The sequence below is a fragment of the Mesoplodon mirus genome (assembly GCF_964341445.2).
Source record: "Mesoplodon mirus genome assembly, chromosome: 5".
Lineage (NCBI taxonomy): Eukaryota > Metazoa > Chordata > Mammalia > Artiodactyla > Ziphiidae > Mesoplodon > Mesoplodon mirus.
Window position 1 is genome coordinate 78757004 of NC_138980.1, and position 16351 is coordinate 78773354.

A 16351-nucleotide genomic window follows, 5' to 3' on the forward strand; every position below is an offset into this window, starting at 1 on the left:
TTCAAGAACCACAGAACTGGTCTTCTCCAGGAGCATACATTAGGTCAGGCAGTGAGGCTTGTTGTCTTCCCTTCCTTTCTAATCACTGCCACTTATCCTAAGCTTTGTGCTGCTAGAATAAATGACAGGGAATCTGAGCCATGTAAATAGGGCCTGGTGAAAGGAGAGAAGTAAAAGAAGCTGCACACCGTCACTTATAGCATCACTCCACCTCAGTGTCCTGATATGACACAGGGGCAGCAAACCTGGAACGTGGTATCTCTTAACTGCCTAGAGGAATTTAGATGTCTCAGGGTCACTGGGTGATGAAACCCTCCAATGCCAGGAAGTTTGGGGAGCTCAGCTCATGCATGCGCAGGGTGGGGCCGTGTCCCCTGGGGTGGGCCCCCCCTTTGGTGAGCCTCCGAAGGCATGCCACTTACTCTGAGTGCAGTAGAGCCCCGTCCAGCCCGGAGTACATTTGCATTCCCCGTCGTAGGCGCTGCAGAAGGCCCCGTTGTGGCAGTTGCACGTGTGGATGCAGTTGGGACCCCAATGCACCGGTGGGCAAGCTGAAAGCACAGCATGCATGGAGAGCTCTGTGAGAGTCCTGAGGCCAGTACCCCGAAGAGAGGATCCCACCCGCCTTACACAGCTCCTCGCGTGTGACAGGTCAGCAGTGAGCATCAGGACTGAGAAAGACCGTGCTCCACATCAGTCTCAATTCCGGATGGTAATGCTGATGGCGACAGCAGCCATCATGATGGACATGGTATTCGTACACAGACTGCAGGGTGAGGTGGGCAGAGTAAACATCATTCCAAATTTACAGAGTTAGTTATTTAACAAACGCACATTGAGACCTATATATGCCCAGCACTGTTGTAGGCCCAGGGGAGATAGCAGAGAACAAGACAAGGTCCAGACCACCCTCTGGAAGCTTGTAGTTTAGTTGGGGAGGCAGGCAAACCACCCACCCACCCAGCTGACCGAAAAAATAAGGGAAGTAAGGACTATAAGAAAAAATAAAATAGGGAAAGGGGGACAAGAATGATGGGGGCTACTCCTTTACAGAAGGCCTCTCTGAGGAGAGGACATTTGAGCAGAGACCATATGCGCAAGATGGTGTGACTCGAGAGAAGTTAAGGAACCCAAGGTCATATAATTCACGTCTGTGATGTCTAAACCTGCACGTGTCACTCTACTCTAGAGCTGTCCCTAGAGGCTTGTCTTAAATGTGAAGGTTCCCATTTGTTTGTAAGACTTGGTTTACTCTAAAAACTCTTAACTGGACAAAGCGGAAAATAATCAAACTAAATCATTAGGGGTCATCATGCACTGAAGAGCAATCAGAACCTCAGATAAAGTATCTGTGAAATAACATTTAAAATTATGGGGTAAAATGATTTGATTTACCAAAGAAGTACTTTTTATTCATACTGACACTTCAAGAACTACTTAAAAGAAGAAACACAATTTCTATATGGTTATCCAGTAGGGAATATGGCACCAAGAAGATAATAAATAAATACGAAGTAATTAAAAAATGAAAAAATTTTCTCCCATAATTGTGTGTACCATTTTTGCCCAAGAGCAAGGGAAAAATCATAGCTGACACTTGAAGTCTGGAATGAACTTTTGAATGGATTTTCTGAGTACAAGACCCTCATTTTACAAATGAAGAATCATTTTAGTGAATAAGCAAAGTGCTACCTATTAAGGTTCTTTCCAAGACATGAGTTGGATTTAAATTCGGGACCACTGCGTAGAACTCTTACTGAGGGGAAAAAAGCCACTTAAAAATTAAAATAACAGGGCTTCCCTGGTGGCGCAGTGGTTGAGAGTCTGCCTGCCGATGCAGGGGACACGAGTTCGTGCCCCGGTCCGGGAAGATCCCACATGCCGCGGAGCGGCTGGGCCCGTGAGCCATGGCCGCTGAGCCTGTGTGTCCGGAGCCTGTGCTCCACAACGGGAGAGACCACAACGGTGAGAGGCCCGCGTACCACAAAAAAAAAAAAAAAAAAAAAAAAATTAAAATAACATATCTTATAATTATTCATATAGTCTTTCTTGATTATTTAAATACTCATACTTCAATCCTAAAGAATTTGAAAACAAATGTAAATAAATGGTTGATCAGTTGTTCCCAAACAAGACTTACGTTGAGAGCAGTCACTGCCGATCCAACCTGGGTAACACTGACAAGATCTGTCAATGGGGTTACAGGTTCCATTGTTGGTACAGGTGCAAATTCCTGCACAGTTTTTCCCAAATCTGCCACTGGGACACACTGTGAATAAATCATAGGTCAGAAACTCACAATTACATCTCATCTCACAGAATCCTAGACTCAGGATAGGAAATGACTTTAAAGGTCATCAACCCAGCCATCCATTTGGTAGCTGCCTCCACTCAAGAGCATCCCTCATCCTGAATGAGCTCATTTTTATGAACATCTGAAGCCAAAGACCCTCATTAAGGCACCACAAATCAGGAGACATCACCACATTTCTAGAAATCTTCCTGGCTCCTTGCTCAGGGAGTCAAAATCCTTCCTCATATTGATTTTTCATGGAAGGCTGTTTCCAATTAAAACTGAAAAGTAGCACAGCTCAGAGAATAAAGAGATTGTGCTGGATTGGCAAGCCAGCTTTTCCAAAGCTCAAAGTCATATTTACAGAAGCTGCAGCCACAGCATACCAGAAGGCATCGCTAGCTGCTAGCTGAAGACGCACGTGTCCTTTGGGAAGCCTGAGGACAGGCTGCATGGGGCGTGCTCACCACCACGTATTTCTCCCAAAGCCTGCGCACCCTACCTTCATTGCAGAGGGCGCCTGTGAAGCCAGGCAAGCAGTCACACAGGCCTGTGATGTGGTGGCAGGGCCCACTGCTGTGCACACACTGTGGACACGTCTGGCTGCAGCGATGCCCATAAAAACCAGGGGAGCAGACTGAAAACAGAAAGGAAATAGTTATCTTCCCGGAGATGTGTTTCTCTCTTATTCCACATAAGGATCTAGTTCAAGTTTGAGGTAAAAAAAAAATTCTTTTTAATGATACTGAGAATTTTCCAAGTATAAAACAACAACAAAAGGAATGAGGGCACTCTTTAATAATGAAAAGAAGCCAGTAAACTCTGAATTGCTTCAGGGCAGGCAAAATGTCTTAGTTCTCTTTATTTTCCCATTTATGGCCCCAATTAGCTCGAAGCTTGGCATAGAGCAGGGGCTTGAGGAATTTTTGTTGAGCAAATAAATTAAAGAAATAAAATTCTAAATACTAACAAGGCCCAAATAAATACTTTCAAGCCACACGTTAATCCTTTATTCTTCAAGAGTCATTTCTGGCAATAAATAGATCTACAGTCAGAATTAAAAGATTGTTCCTCCTCAAAATGGTCCAGATTAATGACTGTAATTGAAAAGTGAAAAAGCAAAATGCTTTATAATTAGGCTCTTCCCAAGACATTATTTGGATTTAAGTATAGAATGACAGCATAGAACACTTAATGCAAAAAATCGTAATTAAAAGAATAGAATAATGTATCTTACAATTAGTCATATATTCCTTTCTTGATTACATTTACTGAAAGATTGAGGGAAATCTTATGGATCACTCCCTAACTCAAAAATTCTATTGACCAATGTCATCAGCCCCCATTTTAAGCTCTGCAATCCTATTTTCCCCTGAGCACTGGCTTTCAGACTACTAGAAGGACGTATGATTTGCCGCAAAGTTTGGCTGATGTTGACTTCTGGTAATTGAGGTAAGGCCAATGCCAAAATGATTGAATAAAATAGTTACAGGTCAATGGATTTCTGGAACACCGTTTGCAAGATTTAAGGCAGGATCAAGAAACTGATGATGATGCCAACGAGGCAATGAAATCATTCCTGAGAAGAAATGGCTAAAGCCCCATCTGTTAGGTTAGTCCTGAAGGTTGGAAAGAATGAAGCCTTTGGGGAAGGGCTATCGAGTGAGGACAGCTCTGCAAAGGACAGGGTGACCTACACCACTCTCCCCTGCCCTCGACTGCAACAGAACACTTCTATGAATTGAGGGGTGGGACAGAGATCAGGATTCTGTACACAGTGATCTGAGAAGGGAAGATGGAAACTGCCGTCTAACGAGACACTTACTTCTCTGACAAGTGGTGCCTCGGAACCCTGGCGCACACTCACAGATGCCGTCATCGGGGGAGCACGAAGCCCCGTTTTTACAGTAGCAGGGCAGGGAGCAGTTGGGGCCCCAGCGTCCCTCAGTGCATACGCTGTCACAGTGGACACCTGAAACAAGGCACACGGGCAAGGCTGAGTGAGAAGCCGTTGGGGCGAGTGCCTGGGATGCTAAGTCAGAGACCAGGACCAAGGTTACCATGTCGACTCTGAGGTATCATGGGCAGCAGTGAGTGGGGATGATACAAGGCTTAAAATCCACTTATACACATCAATACATCATCATATATTGGATCATATATCATATCATCGTACCATTAAAATAATCCCAGAACTGTTTTCTGTGGTGTCATAAAGGAGAAGAAATAGAACATCTTTGTTATACTGATTTTTCTTCTTTAGGAGGAGAGATCAGAGGAGAAGCCCAAGGGTTCTGTCTACTGAAGGCAAAATTTATCAAAAATACTATATCCTTTAGCCTCCGGTAACTTCCTCCCTTCGACATTCTTTGTTTTTATGGAGAAATGGACAAAGTGTAAAAAGATAAGGTGAAGCAAAAGGTGGTTAAATTGTGTTACATAAAGAAAATCTTCCCCTGGAGCAAACAAATAAACACAGTCTTAAAATACTTTCAAAATACAGTGTGCAAGACAGAAAGATATACTAATCTGTGCCACCAAATTCCTCTTTAAACATTTAATCTGCCATTGGGCAGACACAGGCAGAATATCACTAATGAAGTTACTCATAGCTGTTGTCTAAGCTATTGATTATTATGAACCCATATGCAGGTGTTTAACTCTCAATCTGGAAATAGAGAAACTTTAGAGTCAGTTACGAGTGAACAAATGCCTAAAGGAAACAAAGAAAATCCAAAGTTGCAAAAAATAAAAATAAAACCAGGTTTTATTTGAGATAAATGGAAGTTTCTTTTGTAAATCTGTATTCGAAATGCCACAGGGGGCTCTTTCTTGTAAGTCAGAATACTTCACAACTCAAAGAAATGCTCCTTGCATTGAGAGGCAAGAAGAATGAGTTATAATTAGGAGTGAACTGGAGACTGCTGGCCTCAGACCAAGTGAAAACACAGTAGGAACAAGCCCACTCCCACTCTGACGATTCCAGAACACGAACTCCGCCCGCACCAAGGAGGCTGACAAGGCCCTGTTTTGTATTAAAGTTTTTGCTCCTAAATTGATTAGGAGAAAAGTTACCATGGCCCAAACCTTAACACAGAAGCAGCCCCAAACCATAAAGTGAACGTTGCTAATTGGTGGCCAGTCATTTCTGCTGAAATAACTCCACTTTTGACTGTTCCTGTTTTTCTCCATCTGAAAGTCTTCTGCATGGTACAGGCTGTTAAGTAGGCATGAAAAAGCACAGACCTCATTGTGTTTCACTTGAACTTACAACAGACTGTTATTTTAGCTTGGCTGCTGGCTGAAGAAAGGCAAGCAGGCCTGTTAGAAGCCAACTGGGGTTTAAGTGTTCCCCATAAAATAAAACGTGGAATTTTGGCCTACTATGATATTTTCTTTCTTGAGTTCACAAATATTTGATCTTTCTTTCAAATCTTTTTCAAAAAACTGAGATGGAATTGCAAATGCTATGCTCCCCAAGTGTGCTAAAGCTGCCCCAGAGCCTTAGCTGGTGTTTTGACTCATAGCTCTACTAGGCAGAAGCATCAAATGGATTGAGGAGCAAACCACTTTGAAAGAGGCTGCAAATCTAAAGTTTGTTTTCCAGATTTGAAAGAAGTACCCATAAAGGTAACCTGCTACAGGCTTCACTCTCTATTCAAGTTCAAGTCCTGAGCTCTGATGGTGAGCCAGCACTCCTATTTAGCAGCAGCTAATACGGGACACCTGCTTCATTGAGACGGAGACGACCCTGGCCATTTTGGTCTAGAGCTACCCAGGCAAATCCGAGTTAGGATTTTAAAGAAGTGGAAGCTGAATGATTATCTGGCTAATCTGAAAATCATCCTGAAAATTAGTCCTGATTTTTGACACTTTTTTGTGGGATAGGCGTTTGCGGGAGGTGGAGATTTAGCCATTTATGGTGATTCAGTTTATCAACTACCTACCAAATCTCTACATGACAATAAATGCAGTTAAGATGGAATACACTTTAGATCAAAAAGCATATGCTGCTTTTTCACATTAGAGATTATCATGATTTATGTATTAATTAGCACATTCTCAATCAAAGCATGTCAAGAAAAATGATGCCAGGGCAGATTGGCAAATCAGAATAAAGTGATCCTTTATTTCATATCTGTTTCCTCTTCTCTAGTAGGTTTGTCCAGCTGGTTAACATAACCATCAGTTACAATCAACTTTATCTAGGTAATTTTCATAGAACTAACAAGGCCCCCGATATAGCAAGGAGATCCATTGCAAAGATAAGCTTTTTTTTCACATGATTTACCCATCATTTCATTTCCAGAGAATCACAGGGAATTCTAGAGATCATCTATCAAGCCTTCTGTCTCCAATCATATGAGCATATTTCAATAGAACCAAGCTTATGTTTAAATAACTTTTATTTTAGGGCTGCAAAGAAGTCTTTCCTTGGCAAGTAAATTATAACAATTCTATTACCAACTCGCTTTAAAAATTCAATTCCTTTTTTTCTTCTCTATCACTAGTAAAAGTGAGTCATCATTTTGCAGATATTAATGCCAAATCTATTTGGAGACAAATATAAAGCATGTTTCAGTCAAGGGGCAACTCCGGGAAAAAAGCATGAAGCTTTCTCCTCTTACTGCACCATTTTCTCCTATTGCTATTCCTCCCCTCTGGACCTCTGTGCCCTCCTGTTATCTTTCATTTCATCTTACAGTCAGAAAAAGATAAGATAAATGTATTTGCTGAGGTGTTATCTTCTCTAGAAAATATTAGTATTTTAAGACAGCATACATGTTAGAAGCCTAAGAAATAAATCTCTAGCTGTGGAATTTCAGGCAGTAGGGCTGACTGAAATTTAGGAGGTAGTACTGGGGTAAGTGCTTCTCTAGGTCACACTTGGTATATGGCCACTGATATGACCTCCATATAGGGCTAACCCTGCAATGAAATTTTCTCCAGGATAGGGAATTGTAAGTTTGCTATAACCATTTTTTGGGGGGTGGGAGGGGCTGTGTGTGTGTGTGTGTGTGTGTGTGTGTGTGTGTATTTGTTTTATTCCTTAATTATTTCCATTATTCTCATCCTACTCTTTGCCAACCTTGCTGGAGTGCTATAAGACATCTTTTTCTTACCTTGTTTGTCAAAGACAGAAAAGAGAATTCAGCTCAATAAACATTCAAGGGGTCTAGAAACTGCTGGTTTGCTCGTGAAAGGTTCTCTAAGAAAGACCTCCAATTCTAGAGTGATAATGGCCCCAGAACAGCCATATCCAACCCTGTCTGGGGATCATGATTAGGGAAGGAGTTAGCTTGTGAAGGTGGAGGAGGGTCCCAGGCTAACAGAATGGTGGGTGCAAGGTTCGGGCCCTAAGAAGTATGTGTCTATCCTTCAGAAATCACAAGTGTTGGGGACAGCTGAAGTTGGTGCCGGGAAAAGCAGGAAAGGCAACGGGGCAGCAGGCAGTGGTCACATAGGGAAGAGCCAAGGATGCCATGCTGTGGAGTATGAGCTTCCTCCTGGTGTTAACAGAGACCAGATGGACAATTAAGTAGGAGAGAGGCATAGTTAGATTTGTGCTTTGTAGGAGGGAAGATGATGGTTTGAAGACGATGAGCCTGGAGGAAAGAAGACATGTTAGGTGGCTATTTTGGGTTACCCAAGTAAAAAGTGATAAAAATGACAAGGTCTTGAATGAAATCAATGGCACCTGGGGGCAAGATGAATTCCACAGGGGTGCAGGAGAGAATGCAGATGAAAGACCATCCCCTCACCCATATTCCATCCAGGGTAGTTTAGGAATTCTGGCAGCTCTGTGAGGAAGAGATGGATGATGCCTGCTTTTGTTCACTGCAGTGCCCAGTACATGGAGGGTGTTAAATAAGTGTTTGTTGAATGAGTCAGTAAGCACAGTTCCTCTTTCCAACATAATATTCAGAACCATTTTCCAACTGTATGGAGCAACCATATCATTCTTTGCTTCTCTGAAGAAGTTACAAGAAGAGCACTCAAACCAGGAAGCCCAACACGTTAATGTTTTGTGTACCTAAAATGGGGACTCTTCCCAGCTAAGGGGGTGGAAATGTCTGCCCTGCTTATTTTGGGCAAGACAGACTTTGATGAGCTCAGGTCTGTGATTTTAAATGTTAGGCCAGATTATAAAGCAATAAAAGAATTATGGGACATCTTAAGGAAATTCTTTTGGAATGTTTATCAAAGTACAGATAGAGGCTTTAATACAAGTTACTTCAGGAAACAACTTCCTACACTACTTGGAAGAAGGGACAAAATCGGAAGGGGATATCTTTAAATTTGCAGGACTCTCTAGTTCAATGGAAGCATTTTTTCCTGATAAATATTCTAACACTGATAAGGAGGTCTGTGCGGGACTGTTTTTGCCAGGACTGAGGACAAAGAGCTCTTTGATAGCCTTCACGAGTTGCTAGGCAATGGCTGAGTGATCGTGATAAACTTCAGCTAAGCAGCTCTAAAGAAATGTTCGTGCATTTAATGCCTGATGCATTATACCCACGGCCTCCACGTGAAATCAGCATTCACTAGGCATTTGTGATTGCATGAATGCAGTAAATAAATCATCTGGGGTGTCATTATTTCCCCTCTCAGAGATCTAACCCAAACTCCTTGTCTTGCTTAATTGTATATATTCCTTATACAAGTATTGCAATATTTGGGGCGTTAATGAATGAAGGAAATGATTTTGATTTGATGTCTTTTTCCCGAGCAACGAGCTACTAAATATCTGTTAGAGCAAAGAGTGAGATTTGTTAACAATCACTGGGCCTGGTGATTATAGGAGAGAGGAACTAAATTATTTAGTCATAACATTGTCTCTGCTTTTCTAATCCTCTGGACACCTGAAGAAGAGGTGTATGGCAGTGTAGACAAGTGACTCCCTGGCCTATCTACCTCTGCCCACACAATGACTTCCCTGAGAGTCATGAGTGTCTTCCTGCCGGCCAGGAGCCGGTGCTACCTCATCTTCCTGTTCCTAGCACCGAAGCACTGTGGTTGCATACAACGTGGAGATACTCAATAAATGGTTGATAAATCAAATGTTTTCTCTTTCGATACCATAAACGTTAAAGGAAGAAGGAACTGCTATATTGGTAGCCAAGTTGAAAAAAAATCTTGATAAATAAATAATGTAAATCAGAGATGGTTGTATTTGCAGTGGCAACACAAAACACCAGAGAGCATGGCCTGACTTAGTCCGGGCCCAGATAAAAGCAAACAGAATGGAATGCCAGGCAGATTAGGGATCTGGAAGCTTGGCTTTTACAACAGCCTTTCTTTTGGGAGGGTGAGCCCCTTCCTCCACCCTCACTTTAGGGACCCCATGTTCTGATTTTTAAATTACTCCTTCCCCCAAGACTATGTGACAGACAGACATATGCATATGCTAACACATTTCCCACCCCTCCTGCCCCAATATCTTAAAGGGTCAAATAACGAGTCATTTGCACTTGTGGCTGATTGGGTGCAAAGCACGTTGATTAAAACTCATGTGCACTTGAATCTGCACTTCTATGTCACTTGACAAAGAAAGGTGGGTCTCCCCTTACTATGACAATTCAGGCATCACCGATCAGTGTCCGAAGCAGCAGCTCCCTTACTCAGCTGGTCAAACTCGGTGTGTGTGGGGAAACTTAGAAAGGGGGGCTGTCCTTCTGGAGAGGTGCTGGGACCACTGCAGGCCTGGTTCTGCTTGCTGGGAAGAGTAGAAAAGCTGGCCTCTTCTCATGAAGTTGCCTGCAGTGTTTCCTCTTTCCAGTGCCCCCCTTCCTGGCTGGGCTCAGACGAGCACCCCACCTCTCTTCCTACTCTCCTTTCCCCTCCTCATCATTATCCATGCCTTGCTAGTCCCACTCTCTTTCCTAAGACTCCTAGACTTTGCTTTGTCATCTTAATCTCTTTTCTCTCAGTTTAGCACTTAACTTTTTTGTTCTGGAATGAATGTATCTCTAAGCCTCCTCTAGTCTTCTGCCACTGGCTATGAGGTTTTCTGTTGCAGAAATGCTCCCCTGGACTCCAACCTCTTCAATCACTAGAGTAGCAAGGTAGAGCAGAAGCCAACCCACAGATGGGTAATTGCCCCTGCAATTACCGGGGTAACTTTTTAAATAACAGACAGGGCCAACAGGTAAGGTTGTGCAGGTTGTACACTGCACAAGAGCCCCTGGCTAAAGGGCTAAGTTAGAGCAGAAATCCAGCTCGTTGCATTCTACCACCAAGAAGCACACCCTGAGGGAATTCCAAACCTTTTCCAAATTTGTCCAAATGGTACTTTATGAGCTGGCAATGGCTCCATCCTCCTCCTCATGCACCCTCCAGATTGTCATTTAGTAGGTGTGAAGTGGGGATCAGGAATATATGAGTTATATGAGTTAAAGGAGTTCCCCGGTGACAGTGATCTTAGCCAGGGTCGGGAACCAGCCTGGAGACTGCATATCCTCCCAGACAGCTGGAATGAAATCCTGATTAGCTGTAACACTCAGCAAAGAGGTGATCTAGCTGACTGAAGTCAGAGCAGAAAGGAAGGGCAAAAAAAATCAGCGTGTTTCTACTGTTTTGGGGAAAAACTTTATAAGCATATCACTCCACTACTCTGGAAACATACATACACACACACACATACAACTAATTATATTTCACTGACACCTGGGATTTCAGAATAATGATTTTGAAGAGTCAGTCTCATTTTATTAGACTGTGTGTGTGTGTGTGTGTGTGTGTGTGTGTGTGTGTAGCAGAGGTGTGGGAGAAGGAGCCCAGGACACAGCCTATATTTTGTTGATGTTTCATTTTTTCCCTTTTAATGCAATCTGCCTCTGTTCGATAAAGAAACCTATTGGCTAAACACATCAATACATTAAGGTTTTAATTAAAAACATATAATAAAAGTGCACGTCTCTTCTTTTGAAAAATGCTACATTTCTTTTGGAAATAGTAACTGGGATGTCAGATGCAAATTTTGGTTAATATTTATGGTAGTACATTTTGAAAACTTATTTTATGACTAGGTAAAAATGGGACTATCAATTATAGTAGAAATAAATAAGAGTCTTGTTTCCTTTAAGAAAAAAGACCGTCAAACATTAGAAAAGAGAGTGAAGTTACAAGGATGGTGATGAGCCCCTTGGTGAGAAAGCAAGCTGACTTCCTCAGTGTATCATGTCAGTGCCTGACTTCCTCAATGTGGGTATGTCAGTTTCTTTGCAAAGAGGGATAAAGGTCTCTTGACCCTTCTTGCTGGATCCATACTCCTAGGCCAGATCAGCCTGTCCCCATCCTCAGCGGCTGAGCACATTTGGTGCCTCTACAGTATCTTGATGATTTGGTCGAGGGAAGAGCCCAGGTCCCTGTGTTAGATTTCATTGATTCCTTCACAAAAGCCTCACTGTCATCCCACATACTTGCTACCCTCTCAGCGATTCTCAACATTTCACCTAGAGCAATCTCCACAATAAGGAGGAAGGAAACAGAATCACTTGCTTCCCTGGACTGAGGTTACTTATTTTGCCCCAAACCTGATATCTAAAGGAAAAGCAAAGCTTTCTTCCTGTTTTGAAATGTCCTTATGAGGTACTTACTCAAAACAAGTATGTAATGAAAAATGATGAGTCTACCCAGTTTTGAAAATGAAATGGTGTTCTGTGTACATAATACAGAGTCTACTCTTCTTTCCTTTAGAAAAATAAGACAATTCTTGATCCAACTGTAGGGTGTTATCCAGAACTTCAGGAACTTTCTTTTCCTCTACATGTGTTTGCTTATACAAGTGTGTTCTGTTGTGTGCAGGGGATAACTGCTCTAAAAAATGTCTCCCAGCAGTCTTAGATACTTACAGACCAACAGCCCATGCAGAAGACCCACAGGAATTAGACATTGGAGCCATGAAGCAAAGAGATGGTGGGCAACAAGTGATAGAACAAATGAAGCAGCACAACTTCCTCCCCTTTGGAGAAGCAGACCAGTCACAGATGGACAGAGGATTACAAGATTATGTTGTGTGACAAAGCCACTGCATCCCTACAGGAGCTCCACAGGTCTAAGGCCAGATGGGATCATTTGTCTTACCCCATGACCCAGACTATGGAATGCAACTAACATATTTTCTAGCTGGCTTCAGGCTAAATCATATCTCCTGCTTTTCTCATGTATACTAGCACATGCTTTTCACAGGTTTGTTCTAAATCATCAAAGCAGGTGGACACTTGATCAATGACTGGTGTGTTCAGGAACATCTCATATTTCCTCTATATTCATAAGACAAAAGTAGATTTGGTGGAGTATGGCCCAAAACAAATGATGTGACTTCTCTATTAGTTAGGTTCTGAATTTGCCAGGGGGCTAAAATGCTATTTGCTTCACTGTGTTCTTTGAGAACTTAATACTGGTCACTACATTTGAGAACTTCAAGAACGCTGTGAAGTTACAAAATCTGGTTTAATCCCTGGAGGGATGTAGTTTTAACATTTAGTAATTAAGAGCCAAACAGAAACATGGGAAGGTAGAATTTCACATTGGGAAGTCAGTTATCTCAGTCTTTGCAAGTCAGGGAGGAATTAGAGGGCTAGGGAGTCCTTGTTTCTGTGGGTAGCTCCTATTGACAGAAAATGAAGTCTATTACACAAGTCTTGACCTGTTCCCCAAGGTAGCTCTCAAACACTAGAAATCAAGCACACTACAGTTTTTCTCAGTTTACTCCTGCCAGAGGCCAAAGAAGCTCTCAACAAATTCCAAAGGGCTGAGAGACACCACTGCAGAGGTTACTGTTGGCCTCCTACATTCAAGGATCTGAATACTTAATATTGATAAGTTGGCAGTATTACTCTCATGGATCTATTTATTCAATCCTCTTTAATTTTACACCTTGTTTCTTTGCAGGAGTTAACATGATGATCCTAAATACATATGGAAATTCAAAGGACCCAGGATAGCCAAACAATCTGGATAAAGAAGACCAAAGTTGGAAGACTCACATGTCCCAATTTTAAAACTTTCTACAAAGCTACAGCAATCAAAAGAGTATGTTACTGACATAAGGATAGGCATATATATCAATGGAATAGAAATGAGAGGCCAGAAATAATGCTGTCACATTTATGGTAAATTGCTTTCTGACAAGCATATCAAGACAATACAGTGGGGGAAAGAATGTTCTTCTCAACAAATGGTGCTGGGACAACAGGATACTGACATACAAATGAATAAATTTGGACCCCTACCTCACACCATATATAGAAACAAACTCAAAATGTATCGAAGACCAGAATGTAAAAGCTAAAATTATAAAATGCTTAGAAGAATACTCAGGCATAAATCACTGTTATCTAGGATTAGGCAATGGTTTCTTAGATTTGACACCAAAAGTACAAGCAACAAAAGAAAAAAATAGATAAACTGAACTTTATAAATATAAAAATTTTCTGTGGCAAAAGACACCATCAAGAGAGTGAAAAAATAATCACAGAGGGAAAATGTTTGCAAATTATATATCTGAAAAGGGATGTAGAGCTAGAATATATAAAGAGATATTACAACTCAATAATAAAAAGACAAATAACCCAAGTTAAAAAATGAGCAAAGTATCTGAAGAGATATTTCTACAAAGAAGATATACAGATGGCCAATAAATATATGAAAAGATGCTCAACATCATTACTTATTGAGGGAATGCAAATCAAAAACACAATAAGATAAGATTTCACACCCAACAGGATGGCTATAATCAAAAAGATAATAACAAGTGTGGTGAGGATATGGAAACTTCATACACTGCTGGTAGGAATGCAAAATGGTACAGATGCTTTGGAAAAGAAGTGCAGTAGTTCTTAAAAAGGTTAAACTTAGAGTTATCATACAACCCAGCAATTCCACGCCTAAGTGTATACCTAAAATATATACATCCACACAAAAATTGTACAAGAATGTTCATAACAGTATTTTTCATAATAGCCAAAAAGGTGGAAACAACCCAAATGTCTATCAACTGATGAATGGGTAAATAAAATGTTGCCTATCCACACAATGGAATATTATTTGCCAGTCAAAAGGAATGAAGTATTGATATATGCTCCAATATGGATGAACCTTAAAAATATATGCTAAGAGAAGAAATCCAGTTACAAAATACCACATATTATATGAATCTATACAATATCCAGAATAGGCAAGTTTACAGAAACAGAAAGTAGATTAGTGGTTGCCTAGAGTAGAGACAAGGGGGTGGGAGGGTGAGTTGGGAGTAAATGGAGAATGACTGCTAATAGGTACTAATAGGGTTTTTGTTGTGGGGTGATAATGAAGATCTTCTAAAATTGATAGTGGTAATGGCAGTACAATTGTTTGAATACACTAAAAACCACTGAATTCTACACTTTAAATCGGTGAATTCTATGATATGTGAGTCTATCTATCTATCTACCTACCTACCTATCTATCTATAAAAAGGTTGCTAGTTATCAGCACTGAGCACCATGGTCCTCTCATATAATTCTCAGAAGTCTTCATCCATGCTGAAAATAAATCTCAGTGTAACTTCCCTCTCCCCCCAGCACTTCCTGGACTAAGTCCACGCATGGCAGTAGGGTGTAAAAGTTAAGAGAGCTGGCTACATGGTGGGACAGCATTGGTGCAAATCCCATTTCTCATGTTTACTGACTCTGGGACTCTGGGTCAGGCCACTTAACTTCTCTTTGCCTCAGTTTCCTCATCTGAAAAAAGGAGAAAATAATATTTTCTACCTCTTAGAGTTGTAAGCCTGCAGTATAAGCATTACTTATTATTATTTCTCTAGAGTCTTCTTTGTGTGCATTTTTGCTAAAAGGTAAGGCCACTCCATAATTTCCTCAACATGACAACGCTGGTATGGAGGCATAAGAGACTTCTCTGAAAGACCCATCTTCTGAAAATATGAACCATCACTGAAGAGAATACTGGGCTTGTTACTATCAATTTCTCTTTTAGAGGACAAGTTAAAAAACTATTCTGGAGGATACTGAAGAATCACCAATATGGAAACAGCTCTGTCTTACAAATCCCTCTCTCTTCTCTAAATATATATACAAATATATTTAGACACAAATATATACAAAAGCACACACAAATGACTTCTAATGAGAATATAATTTTAAAGGAAAGTTTTGGTTCATTTATCTACCTCTAATCCTGTCTCCAGTTTAAGAGGATTTCACTCTAAGTTGGCAATCAGCATTTAACATTTCAATTTACTTACAGAAGAAATGTTCATCAATATATTCAGTTCATTCTTTCCAATATCCGATAATTTTCCTATTGCATTCCCATTAGCAATTTTTCTTAATGAGTGTTTAAAATTCTATTTTTTGGCTTCTTTTGTCCTCTTAGAACAGCCTTGAATTTATGTATCAAAAAGAAGAGCAAGATACCAATTTGCTTGGGCATTTAGTGCCATCTCCCAAGTCTATATATCCTAAGCGAAAACATGGTTCTTCTCCCAAGACCACTGTTAGTTTGATAAACTTCCTGGCTGAAACCAAGAAGCCATATAAATAAGGAGAAATTTCTACCTTGTGGTTAGAAAATTTGTCCTCAATCATATTATGAATTTTTAAGACAAATATTATTGTAAGAAATATTTCTAGTAATAAATATTTTAATATTTGCATATTAACCATAAAACTATTTAATAGTTTTGCCTCACTGAGGTGAACTTATTTTCTTATGGTTTATTTCAATCATTCTTTCCTCAATGCTCAAAAATACCACAGAGGTCTTGCTAAACCCTTCACAGCAATTCACAATTTTCCCCTCTTGATGACGTGAATTCTGATAGTTGTATTGGGTTGGCCAAAAAGTTCGTTCAGGTTTTTCCATAACATCCATACCAGAAGGCTCAAGAGAACTACCCTTGCCTGATTCAACAAAAAGTCATCCCTGGATTACAGATTAATTAGGCCTAGCAGTAATATTTCTTGGGTAAAAATTTGTGCGCTTCCTGGAGACTTTACCATATTTTCATTTTTTTTCTGAAAAGTTGACCTGTGCATGTTTCTCTGAAGTAGCAAG

The 16351-nt window shown here is 40.8% G+C and overlaps 1 protein-coding gene across 1 annotated transcript in view; it reads right to left on the reverse strand.

Annotated features, from left to right (window-relative positions):
- MEGF10 (multiple EGF like domains 10) overlaps positions 1–16351 on the reverse strand; it is a 122212-nt gene that overhangs the window by 17602 nt on the left and 88259 nt on the right. The window contains exons 13-16 of the mRNA XM_082620437.1: positions 4119–4265; positions 2796–2930; positions 2141–2269; positions 423–551 (exon numbers count right to left, since the gene is read on the reverse strand). Coding sequence (XP_082476563.1) covers positions 423–551; positions 2141–2269; positions 2796–2930; positions 4119–4265 — 540 coding nt within the window. The remainder of the gene's footprint in view (positions 1–422; positions 552–2140; positions 2270–2795; positions 2931–4118; positions 4266–16351) is intronic.